The 12,578-nt window shown below is 43.5% G+C and overlaps 1 protein-coding gene and 1 pseudogene across 1 annotated transcript in view; both read left to right on the top strand.

Annotated features, from left to right (window-relative positions):
• Nucleotides 1–6: 6 nt before the first annotated feature.
• The window catches only part of KIF9 (kinesin family member 9), a 40,762-nt gene continuing 28,190 nt past the window's right edge, over nucleotides 7–12,578 (top strand). Inside the window, 7 exon segments of the mRNA XM_025048924.1 lie at nucleotides 7–394; nucleotides 767–821; nucleotides 1,586–1,637; nucleotides 4,814–4,911; nucleotides 6,416–6,581; nucleotides 8,298–8,404; nucleotides 10,238–10,462. Coding sequence (XP_024904692.1) covers nucleotides 795–821; nucleotides 1,586–1,637; nucleotides 4,814–4,911; nucleotides 6,416–6,581; nucleotides 8,298–8,404; nucleotides 10,238–10,462 — 675 coding nt within the window. The 5' untranslated portion in view covers nucleotides 7–394; nucleotides 767–794.
• Nucleotides 10,613–10,731, top strand: LOC112482087 (annotated as a pseudogene).

Genomic DNA, 12,578 nt, shown 5'->3' with positions numbered 1-12,578 from the left:
GCCGACTGCAGCTCCGGCGCAGGGCTGGGATCCGACGGGCCTGCGCGGCCACCGTAGCCAAAGCCTGCTCTGCGCCGGAAGCCCTGCTGCCCCGCTTCCTGGTTCGGGGCCAGCCTTCGTCCCCTCGCTACCCCGACCTGGGTCCCGCGCCTGCCTCAGTCTTCCTAACATCATCGGTACCATCTCCGTCTTTCCAATTCTGCCCTGACTTTACTCGTATCTCAACAGAGGACCACGCACTTCATTTCCGCCACCACCCCGAGACTTCCGGAACCTCCGGAAGCCGCCCGTTGCCATGGCGGTTGTGTACACAGCCCCGCAGCCCCGCGAACCGATTTTCCGGTCGCGTTAGTTGCAGCGGTCGCGCTTTGGGAGGGCGGCTGCCCCCGGAGCGGTGAGCAGGGGCCACGCGCCGCCGGGGTGAGGTGAAGGGAGGGTGGAGAGTGGGTGTACGCCCGGGCGGCTGCAGCGGATGGAATCGGAACACCGGTCCAGGAGTGCCCGGGTTTGGCTCGCTGAACTGTGAAACTCGAGCGGAGAAGGACGCGGCATCGCGGGGGCGGCTTCAGCCTGGCTGCAGCTTAGGGTCTTCAGAGCTAACGTTCTTTAGCCCCACGAGGGTCCTACGTCGCGCCTGAGGTTCACGGGGCGCGAGGCGCGGGGCCAGAGATCTTCTGGGCTCTTCAGCACTTGTCTTGTTTTCGAACTGGAGGAGGCTTCCGGAACGACAGTCTGAGCCCTTCACTTTACTGTAAAACTTTTACAGATGAGAAAACCGCTCGAGAGAGACAGAAATGGTCCCCAGGTCCACTGCATATTGGGTGAGAAAAAGAAAAAAAGGCCAGTTCTGCCTGGATCCGAGTCTTTTGTTAAGCCCAGGAATGGATGCGTTTGGGCCCTGTTTTGGTTTGGTTTGGTTTGGTTTTTTTGGTTCAGATACTGCTACCACTCTGGAGGCTATGAGGATTTCCTATGAGAACTCCTCGTCTGGGTAGAAGCGCTGGAAGATAGGGACCCTACTGGTGCCTACCGTCCCAGCGGATGCGCCCTCTGCTTTTATAAAGCCTTTAGAGTCTTGGCAGCAATTCTGTTCATTCCCACCCCTAAAACAAATGAAGAAACCTTGAACCTCTCAGCAGGGTGGTTTCCTCGTGACCACTCAGAGATTCGCTTATTTACACCAGAAATATGTAAGCATAGTGCCGCTGAGGGAGGGGCATTCCCCATAAGGTCTGAAGGAGAAGGACCCTACTAAAAGGGAGGATGCGGTGAGGGGCCGAACGTGGTTTCTTGCAAGTGGTGCCTGGAAACCAAGTGTCCTCCTAGAAGGGCTGTGGGCTGAGGGACTGGAGATGGTGTGGAAGGGGAGTGATATTATTTGCCCCTTGGGACTTTCTCAGTAGTGACCGAAGATGGACCCACATTTGGAGATTCAGCCACCCTCTGACTTCCAACCACGGCCATCACCATCCACCATTTCTTGAGCACCTGCTCTGTGCTGGGCACTGTTCTGGACATTGAGGGGGGATTCAAAAGAGATAAAAGGCACAGTCCTATTCCTCACGCAGCTTGTAATTTAATTTAGGAGCTGAAACCCACTCAAATGATGCGACGTAAGAACAGTAACAAGCATTTCAGTAAGTGTGAGATGGCATGGGGTCCCCAAATATCTGGGTATTGAGGCGCTGCTGAGTAGCAGACTCACAGGAGGGGTGTAGTTAGTAGAGAAGGCTTGCCTTGGGGGGGTATGGCTCCTGGCGTGCCTGGAGCCATGGGCGTGTGCATGGGGAGGGCTTCGGGATAGGGCGACTGCATGTGCATATGCATGTTGGCAAATTGCAGGGCAGAGAAGGGCCAGGCTCTGAGGGGAGGGCGATGCTTGGAGCTGGCCTGTGCTGCATTTGTGCCGTCAGTGGGTGGGAGCTGTTGGGAGGGCAGCTGCCCCAGAGCTGCCTTACTTCATGGTTCCTTTCAGAGGGCATCCTGGGCAGGACCATGGGTCCTAGAACTGGTGTGGGGAATGGTTCCCAGAGCTTTAGAGATTGAGAGTGTTTGCTGGAGTCAAAACACCTCCCTCCACTCTCAAATTCCCAGTAGTCTAGATCAAAGTGAACTTAGAAATGAGAGGTTCTCTTCAATTTCCTCAACTTGGGATTCATGTTAGAGTTATTCATGGCTTTTTGTTTCTAGAGTTCAATTTTGCAGACAAAAATTTTAGGACTGAAATTGGATAAGCCATTATCCTTGCTCACCTGGATACCTTTCAGATTAATTTTCTAAAAATGAGAAGCCCTGGATGATCCCATAGTGGAAAAGACTTCCATAAATCACTGCTTGAAGAATGTAGGAAGTGGATACACACTCTACAATAGGCAAATATGAAGGCAACATGTTTGCTTATTTGATTTGACATGTGAAGGGCTTGTAACTGGGGTTAGAGTTTAATGTCCACATCATTGTAACTAAACGAAAGAGCAGGGTCTGTCTCTATTTAACTTGCTTCTATAGAGATACTTACTGCCACTTGATGATAGTTAATATAATTGTAAGAGGAAATCAAGTGGTCAACTCAAGTTGTGTCTAGAAATGTGGAGGAACATTCATATTTTAAAAACACGGAATCATTTTTATCAGGCAACACGCATTGTACCGTTCTTAAATAATACATGTAAAATGTTGACATTTAATGTGCTTTTTTAAAAAGTGCAATAATTATATTTAAAAGAAGAAATCCCTGTTAAACCTGACTTTTCCTTTCCAGTAAAGGTCTTGAAAATTAGCTTTTTAACAATATTAAACATTCTGTTTATTTGTTAGAGTGCTTTGCAATAGCCCAGGCAAGCTATTTTTTCCTTAATAACTGTTGATACTGCTTTTTTCCCATTTGAAGATGAAATGGAATCAGCTCCTTATGCCTCATGTTTCCCTAACTCTTCATAAATTCAGTAAATTCGTTTGTCAGTTGTCTTTTTCAAAAGTATCAAGGAGTTTTCTTTAGCCTCAACTCCTCTCCCCTGCCTCATGAAAGTACAGGTTATTTTAGGGGCAAATGCCTCGTTTCTGATAAAACTGATGGGATCAAAAGAGAAGCGTATCACAACCCAGACATTCTCCTCCACCCTTGTCTCTGTTCAAAGTCCGTTTTGTACATTGTGGAGCATTAACTCTAAATGAGTTGTTAGCATTCTTTATATTCATGGTTCTCTAAAAGTGAAATTATTGAAATTTCAGAGCCCAGTCTTAGGACTACGTGACCATAAACTACTTGATGATATTGTTCAAATTATTTTTAAAATGCAAAAAGGAGGAAAGAAAAAATAACAGATTGATCTTAGAAAAATTTGTATGTAGAATTAGAAAATACTTCATCTTGGAACAATTTAAAATTGTATTATGTTAGTTTGCCCAATAGTTTTGAACAATGAGGTTATTTTGTATATTTTTCTAGACTTTTATCCTGTTTCCTAGTATGACTTAACTAGATTTAACACAATTGATAATTACAAATAGATTTTTACTTAGCTTTCCTTAGAGCTCTTGACATTTTCTCTCAGTATTTAATCCTTTGTCATTGGTATATAAGAGGCACCTAAAGAGCTGGTTAAGTTTGAAGTTCCTCTTAAAGCAATAAAAATCCGTGCAATTATTCATTTAATAACCCATTTGCTTTTCTACTCTGTGTCAATACTGGAACCAAAATTTACTGCCTAACTGGTATTAAATACTTTTTCATAGACACTGTCCAGTGTGATTTGACCAATGAGATTAATATCCAATAAAAAATGAGATTTCTGAGTTATTATTGGGAGGGTTGTACAATTCAACTTTTAAAAATGTTTATACCTTAGTTGAACAGGATCTTGGCGATCAATTAACTCTCCAGTTGATGTAACTAACTCCTTTTGTAGCATCTCTGCCACTTGACATCTTAAGTGTGCTTCACAGTTTATGGTGTTTATGGTCCTTCCTTGAGAAAATCTTGTCCATTATAGGACAACTCTGCACACTAGGAAGGTCATTTGCCTAAATCACGTCCCTGTCAATTTTTTCTATAAGTGTCCTATTCATCCTATTCCATGAAGCCACATCAAACATTTATCGTAACATTTTATGATTCATAGTAATTATTTGTGATCTTATGAATGAAGGAAAACAAACATATGTGTGTCTACCTGAAAGAAAACAATGAGAATATAATTAGATTTTAGGAGAGAGAGAGGAGGTAGGGGACTCTGTGATTTTTCTCTCAATGGAGTGCCAGAGAAGAAAGAATATATGTATGGGCTAGATTAAATAGGCTTCTAGCAAATCTTTTTCTGATCTTAGTCTGATGGAGGGCAAATCTTTTTCTGATCTTAGTCTGATGGAGGTAGAGGAGGAGGTGCTGCATCTGAAGTGAGGCATGCTAATGAAGAAAAGGATTAGTTTTAAGGCCTTTCATAGTAAGTATTTTCAAGGAAAATACAGTGAATGAGGCAAAGCGTAAGAAGAATAAGAGAACATTTCTAGAAACCACCACTTAGATTAGGCCACAAAGGGAGCAGTCTTTGCTTCATATTTTGGTCCCTTGGGGGGTCATTGCTGGAAAACGATGAGGCGGCCGGTAAAGTTGGGAGTACACGTACTTATTGAGCAGTGCCCTGTGGGTAGACTGCTCCCTGAAATGCCAAGGGGCGAAAAGGAAGACTGGCCCCATTGGGATGGGAACATGGCCTGCACATCACTCTTTTCTGCTCTTAATGAATGGCTCCTCCTCCCTCTAATTGTCGTTTGATGATGTCTACTGAAAATTTTGCTGTTTTCTTCCTTTTAGGTAGAATGGGTACGAGGAAAAAAGTTCATGCATTCGTCCGTGTCAAACCCACCGATGACTTTGCTCATGAAATGATCAGATACGGAGATGACCACAGAGTAAGTGCAATGTGTTTGCCTTCAACTGCCTAGGCCTCCCTGTCTCAGCTCATTGCACGGTGACCCTGTTTCCACAACCTTTTAGGGACCAAGACAGAACTTGTGAAGTTCATATGGACTCTGGAGTCTGTAAATCTAAACCATTCCCTCACAATGCTGTTTGATGAGGAAATTCATGAAACTCCCATTTTTAATTGTCATTTTGGTGAATGAGTTTACCTTTTTGTGTCTGATACAAAAATTGACATTTGTTCACACTCATAAAATTTTGGTGATCAGATCTGCTGTTACAGATCTATCAGGGGATACAGGAAGAAGTTTCAAGTTGATTACTGTTAAACTTACCAAAGCAGTGAGAGAAACTCTTATAGAGAGAGCTGGAAAGATAGATCCATTCCCACGTCCTTGCCACAGTCCTGAGAAACTTACTGAAGCCTGTGACAGGCTTAGGACAGCTTGAGAGTGTTAGATGTTTTTTTTTCAGCAAACATTTGTGGATCTACTGCGGGCAGCATCGAGACATTCTCTTAGGGAAGAATTCAAGGGCACCTGCTCATGCTTCGAAAGTCCTAGCAGTCAGAAGTTCACATGCAGCCCTGTGAAGGGCACCCTGCTGCACATGGTTTCAATGAACACAGAAGCACAGAGCAGTTGAGGCGTGAATGGACCAAGCCTCTCTCTCTTGATCTTAGTTTTGCTGTGTGCGGCCATGCTTGGCTCCTGGATTAGGGCAGCCAGTGTAAGATTCCAACGAGAATCTGTTTGCATCAGAAGTCCCCATTGCGGAGACTAGAATCTGCCATTGACATAACCCAGTATGTTCCTAAACCAGCTGCTGCCAGCTTGCTGTGGAGGGATCAAAAAAATCTAAAAATATTTTTTAAACTCTTTGCATCTAAAAATCTGCTGATTACAAGTAGGTGGGCACCCTTGATTTACTCCAATACCAGTGAGTAACTGTATCTGACCAGGCCAGAGCCTTTTCTGCAGCCTCTATTTCATCAGTACTCGCACTGGCCATAATGTACCTGTGGAAGTAGACGCTCACTACAACGCTGAGGGAGGCCACGCCGCCGGTGACCAGAGAAAGAGGTGGCACGCAAGCCCAGCCTCCGTCACCAAGCACACTTGACCCCATATCACAGGTGGGGGAACCAAGACAGCATCCCGTAAACAAGGGAGAAGTGCATTGAAACTAGTAAGTGCTCTAGTTTCCTGATCCTTCCACCTCCAGGGTCATGTGGCCTCCCCGCAGGAGCTTCCTTCTCCCGACCCTAAGAAGGCATCTGGAATGTCAGCCCACATGTTGGAGCCCCTGTTAGTCCTCAAGTTCACGTCTTCTGTTTCCTCCAGGTCAGGCATCGGCTACCAGTGACTGAGCATCAGTTTCTTGTCACGTAACTAAGTCTTTCTCTCCCTTTCCCTCCTTCTCTCTCTCCCTTGCTCTCGCTGCTTTGCTCTCTTTTCTCTCTGCCCTCTCCCTCCATCCTTCCCTCTCTTCTAGACCATTGATATTCACTTAAGAAAAGATACCCGGAGAGGAGTCGTCAATAACCAACAGACAGACTGGTCGTTCAAGCTGGATGGAGTCCTCCATGACGCCTCCCAAGAAGTGGTTTATGAGACGGTCGCGAAGGATGTGGTTGCTCAGGCCCTCGATGGCTATAATGGTAATTTAGTTCCTTAACTGTTGTTTTATGTAAGGACCCACGGAACCCCTTGTGGAGGAAGAGGTGCAAGTATTTTATGGTGAATAAAATAAAATATAACCTCATTTACTAACTTTTGTTTGCTTATTTGTCGGTCTCTATGTTCTTATGGGGGAAAACTTGTTATTTGCTTGGTGACATTGTGGGCATAGCTTGATCCAATGTGCTGGGGCCCTACCTTCATAGGAATGACCTGGCTCTCCAAAGGTCATGAGGACTCAACTATTATCCTGTTTCAGATCTCTCGACTATTAGTTTTGAAGATCATGCCCTTACGATGAATTTGAGTCCAAACATTTTTCTCTTGGCTACCTGCTAGGAGCTTTTTCTATTCGTTCTATCAACACAATCAATCTATTGTTCATATTCTAGTACAGGCTTATTTACATAGATCACTAAAAACCTGAGTAGAGTTTGATTTAACAAAAGTAGTTTTATTAGAAAATTTTTACAAACTTGTTCAATTTAAGATGGTTTTAAAATCTTAAAAAATTTTAAATGAAGGCTTTGCCCATATGGTGGCTGCTGACCAGAATAATCCTTGTTTGCAAGTTTTAGGTCTTCTGTTAAAGGTTCCTGGAGTATAGATGCTCAAACGTTGTAATCACTGCCTGTGATAACAGATGTGGTTGACCCTGATGCCATGTGTCCCTGAGGAGGTAGAGACTAAGGAGCTAAGGCCCAAGGAGGTTTAGAATCTTGGGCCCCTGGTGCCGTGGAACCACAAATGGGCTCTGGGTCCCAGCTGAAGTGACTCCTTCCTAAACATTTGTGTTGGGTTAATAGACACTTTTTTTTCAGATGCTGAATTAGGGCCCCGTGTAATTGGTAAAACCTACCAATCCCAGGAACTAGGGCATCTGTTTGGCAAAGGCAAACACTGATGTCAGTGGCCCAGCCTTGCCTGGGCAGGTCTGCTGTGTAAATGCCCGAAAGCAGCCTTTGGGATGGGGTCTGGTTCAGGCTGCCTGAGCCTGGAGGAAGAGCAGATGGGAACCAGAGCCCAGGCTGACAGTGGTTTGCGACCTGGAGCCTGGTGGTGATGGTAGACATAAAGGGTGTGAAAGGTGCAAGTGAAAGTCTTCCCAGAGAGGGCGGTGGCACCAGCTTAGGACCTGGTCATGGTCTCTTTCTGGAAGTGGCATGGGACCAACCAGCAGCCCTGTTTGGTCCTGTGGGAACTTACAGTCTTCCAAGAATTTTCACATTTAACAGGAAATGCCCTTCCCACTCCCATTACTTCCTGGGGATTTTGAAAGCCCTTCTTGTCTCCTGCCTGGCCAGCCCCCAGGGAGGCCTAGCCCTGAGACCCTGGCAGTTCATGGCTTTGCTAAGGAAGAGCTGGAGTTCAATGCTTTATCTCCTCTTCCATGTTTCTAGGAAAAATCCCTAGTTCCTCTGTTCCCTGCGCTCCTCAGATCTCCTGATAGAGGGACCAGTAGAGCCCTGTATGGCCCACACACTCAGAGCAGCTGTCTGTGTTTTGACCGTTTATGTCCCTGTTTGCCCACCTGCCCGCCCACTCTCTGTGGCAGGAATCCTGCTCTCCTTGGCTGCTTCCCATGGCCACCTTCACACCAGGGGCCTGGCTGGCACCAGGCATGCTGGGGGATGGGAGAGCTATCCTTGGAGCTATTTTCCTGGATGTCACCAAGTCGTGTTTTGAAATGTTTGCAGGCACCATCATGTGTTATGGGCAGACGGGAGCTGGCAAGACATACACCATGACGGGGGCAACTGAGAATTACAAGCACCGGGGGATCCTCCCTCGTGCCCTACAGCAGGTAGAGAGTGGGCCCACGGGCGGGATGCCACACGGGTCCCCCTCTCTCTAGCACAGATACTGCCAACCCCACGCCAGCCACTGGAGACAGTGGTGTCCATGCCTCAAAGGAGTTGCAGCTTTTAGAGAGGACAGGATGCACATGGTGGGGAGGGTGTGTGTCAGTGTGTCAGAGGCATCAGGAAGCCAGGAGTTTGGGTTTCAGACTCTGACCCACACCCACGCCAAGCCTGTTTCCTCATTCGTGAAGGGAGTTGGGACATGCTGGCTGGCTGGCTTGCTGCTCTGATGGTCTGTGATCCTGTAGTTGAGGATTTGGAGGTCTGAATCATGTTCCTTCCTGGTTTTAATGAGGGGATACGGACCCTGCAGAGCTTCCTCACTGGCCTGCTCTGGCTTCTTCCACCACCACAGCCTCAGAAAGAGCCAGGGGAAGAAGCAGGGTGACATCAGCTCTCGGGACCGAGCCTGCCCTGGTAGTCTGGGAAGTGTGGCTAAAGACAGGACAGATGGGCCTCTCTTTGGGGTCCAATAGCCTGGGTTCTGTGAGGACCCTCTATTTGGAAGTAGGAGGCAATGGGCTTTTACCTAAAAGCATCTTGAGCTTTCATAACTCTGTCCTGTAAGAAGTATAGATGTCCCTCTGGTGTATAAACCATCCATGCTCTAATATTCAAAGCAATATCCCATGGTCAAAGCTTCCGTATCTCATCTTAGACTTCAGTAGTCTAGCTCAGTGCTGCCCAGTAGAAATATAATATAAGTCATATATGCAATTTTGAGTTTCCCAGTAGCCACATTTTTAAAAAGTGTGAAATTAATATTTTACTTAATATATCCAAAATACCATTTCTATCTGTAACTAATATGAAGATTACTGAGATAGTTTACATTCTTTTTCTTGTACTAAGTCTTTGAAATCCAGTGTGTATTTTATACTTAGAGGACATTTCAATTTATACATTAAATATTCATCAGAAATACTTGATCTGTTTTCAAGATTTCACAAAATTTACAGTTGAAAAAGTAGATTTATAACCCCAAGTTGTTCCCAACACATTTAAAAATTTACCAATAACTGAATTTAGCGTCAGTTTTTAAATTTCAATTTCAATCCTTTGAAATTCAGTAAAATTTAAAATTCAGTTCCTCATTTGCACTAACCACATTTCAAGTGCTCAGTAGCCGTCTGTGACTAGTGTCTACCATGTGAGGACATGGTAGACTGTTAAAGCAAAATGGGACCTCGGGGATAATCTAGCCCAACTCCCCACTTGACAGATAAGAAAATTAAGGTCCGAAGAGGGGAAAAGACCAATCCAAAGTCCCCGGCTGATAAATACTGGGGAGGGTATTAGAAGTTGAGAGGGCTGAGTTCTGGCTTTGCCTCCTCTCTTACTAGCTGAGTGACCATAGACAAATCATTTTATTGCATGGAGCTCTCCACAGATGGGTATTGCCCTAGTCTGCTTCAGTCACAGAGAGCTATGAGGATGGAATTAAATCATGGATGTGAAAGAGGCTTATATATGGTGAGACCCCATAAAACAAGAGAAGAACATTCCAATTCATCATGCCTCTACTTAGAACTGTTCAAGTATTAGTCAATCTGTAAGTCAAGCCTCAAAAAACGAGATGATGATAGATAACACCCAAGGGACTAAGAATTATAATAACAGTTATTGATAACCGTCACACTAACTAGACTGTAAATTCTTTTATGACAAGGATTTTCTTGTACTTCTTGATGTTCCCTCATGAAGTAAGAACTCTGCTAACACTATCTGGTATTAGACTTCTGCTCTTGGTGACTACTGTCCAACTTCCCGTCTAGGTTTTTAGGATGGTCGAGGAACGCCCCACGCATGCCATCACCGTGCGTGTTTCCTACCTGGAAATTTATAATGAGAGCCTGTTCGATCTCCTGTCCACTCTGCCCTATGTTGGACCCTCAGTCACGCCAATGACCATCGTGGAAAACCCTCAAGGGGTCTTCATTAAGGGCTTGTCAGTCCATCTCACAAGTCAGGAGGAGGATGCATTCAGCCTCCTTTTTGAGGTGAGTTGATCAAGTCTTAAGGCTTCCTTCCTTCCTCCCATCCTTCCTCCCTTCTTCCTTCATTTCTTTCCTTCCCTTTATTCTTTTCCTCACGCCCTTCTTAGTTTTTTACTTTGATAATCAGAATAAAAATTAATATATACTCATTTTGTCTATGGCCATGCCACCCTGAACAAGCCCGATCCTGTCTGATCTCGGAAGCTAAGCAGGGTCAGGCCTGATTAGTACTTGGATGGGAGACCACCTAGGAAGACAAGGTGCTGTAGGCTTAAAAAATAAAAAATAAGGGATTGTAAACTGACAAGGTCTTTGCAATCTGTGAGGTCAACCAAGGGTTGCCTCGCCTAAAAAAATGTTTCTAAAAGAAAAAATATATACTAATTTAACAATTTCAGCCAGTACTTAAAAAATATAAAAATTAAAAAAAAAAAATTGAGGTGGCTCCATAGTTAGTGGTTAGCATGTCTGCTTTACATGCAGAAGGTTCTGGGTTCCACCTGAAGTGGAGTTACGGATCATACTCCGGGTGCGCCAGGCCCCGGGGTGCACACTGCGAGTGTGTGGAAGGAGATGCCCCCCGCCTTCAGAGATCCAGTTCTTGGAAAAAAACGGCAACATCCATAGATCGGGGTGAAAGTAGCGGGGAGATTAGAGAGGGAGAAAAAATAAATAAAAAAATAAAAAAGAATTCACTCATTTGTTTTCTACAATAATATATATTTTGGCTTATTTCCTTCTAATCTTTTTTTCTTTATGTAGTTGAAATTGTCCTTTTTGTTTTCTAGTTAACATTAAATCATGGGCATTTGTGGTATAGAAAAGAAAATAAGATTAATGTCCTTAGTATTTAAAAGCTCTTACAAATCAATTAAAAAATTCCACAGTGTATATTATTTTTATGAAAGTCATATCGATTGGAACTCTTATACATTGCTGATGAAATGTAAAATTGTGTAGCCAATTCGGCAGTTTCCTAAGAAGTTAAAATTAATTTTATTCATAGGACCTAGCAATTATAACCCTAGGAATCTATCCAAGAGAAATTAAAGCATATATATATATATATACAAAGGCTTGTACACAAATATTCATAGCAGCTTTATTCATAATAGCCAGAGACTGGGAATAACCAAATATCCATCAACCAGAGAATGGATAAATAAAATGTGGTACATCCATACAATAGAAAACTATATAGCAATAAAAAATAAAATAGAGTACTGATACATGCGGCAACATGGGTGAATCTCAAACAAATAAAAAAAATGCTAAATGAAAAAAATGAAAAAGATCACATACTGTATGATTCCATTAATTTGAAATGTCTGAATATCCTCAACTCTAGAGACAAAAAGATTAGCAGTTACCCAATGGCTTTCTGAAGTGATAAGACATTTCTAAAACAGTATTGTGATGATGGTTGTACAACTCTGTAAATTTACTAAAAATCATTGAATTGTGTAACTAAAACTGAATTTTATGGTATTTAAGTTAAATGTCAATAAAACTTTTTTTAAAAGTCCTGTAGCTGTCCTCAAGAGTAATTTACACCAGACCCCTTTTATCTACAGGAAATAAAGAGCCTCCCAGGTGACAATAATGGGGCATTCTCATCTTACTGTTGCTCCTAACATTTCACCAGGAAAGATGATATTTGTTGTAGGTTTTTTGGTGGCTTAAGGTTAAAGAAGGTCCAAGTTGATGAAGAATTGTTATTGTGAATAAGTACACTCTCCTGACTTCTATATTCTTTATAGTTTACCACTTATGTCCTGCCACCCACATTTCCTCAAACAGCATAGTTTAATATTTTTTTAAATGTATGTTCTTGCTGTATGTTTTTCATTTTCTTCATTTTATTACATTGTGTGGCTATACTACAATTTAGTTATCCATTCTATTTCTGATGGACATTTGGATTTTCCTAGAAATGTTCTTGTATGTATATCTGATGCTGTAAGCCTGAATGTCTCTAAATAAAGCCAAGGACTGCCATTTCTGGGTCATGGAGAATATAGATGTCTTAAGCTTTCTTAGAAGATCCCAACTTTTTTCCATAATGGTATACTCCCACAGCAGTTTCTCAGAGTTCTCATTATTCTGGCTTTAAAATTCT

This window comes from Pteropus alecto, unplaced genomic scaffold (assembly GCF_000325575.1).
Source record: "Pteropus alecto unplaced genomic scaffold, ASM32557v1 scaffold156, whole genome shotgun sequence".
In the NCBI taxonomy this organism is placed as follows: Eukaryota; Metazoa; Chordata; class Mammalia; order Chiroptera; family Pteropodidae; genus Pteropus; species Pteropus alecto.
Note: the sequence above shows the minus strand (reverse complement) of the source record. Positions and strands in the feature narration are given on the sequence as shown.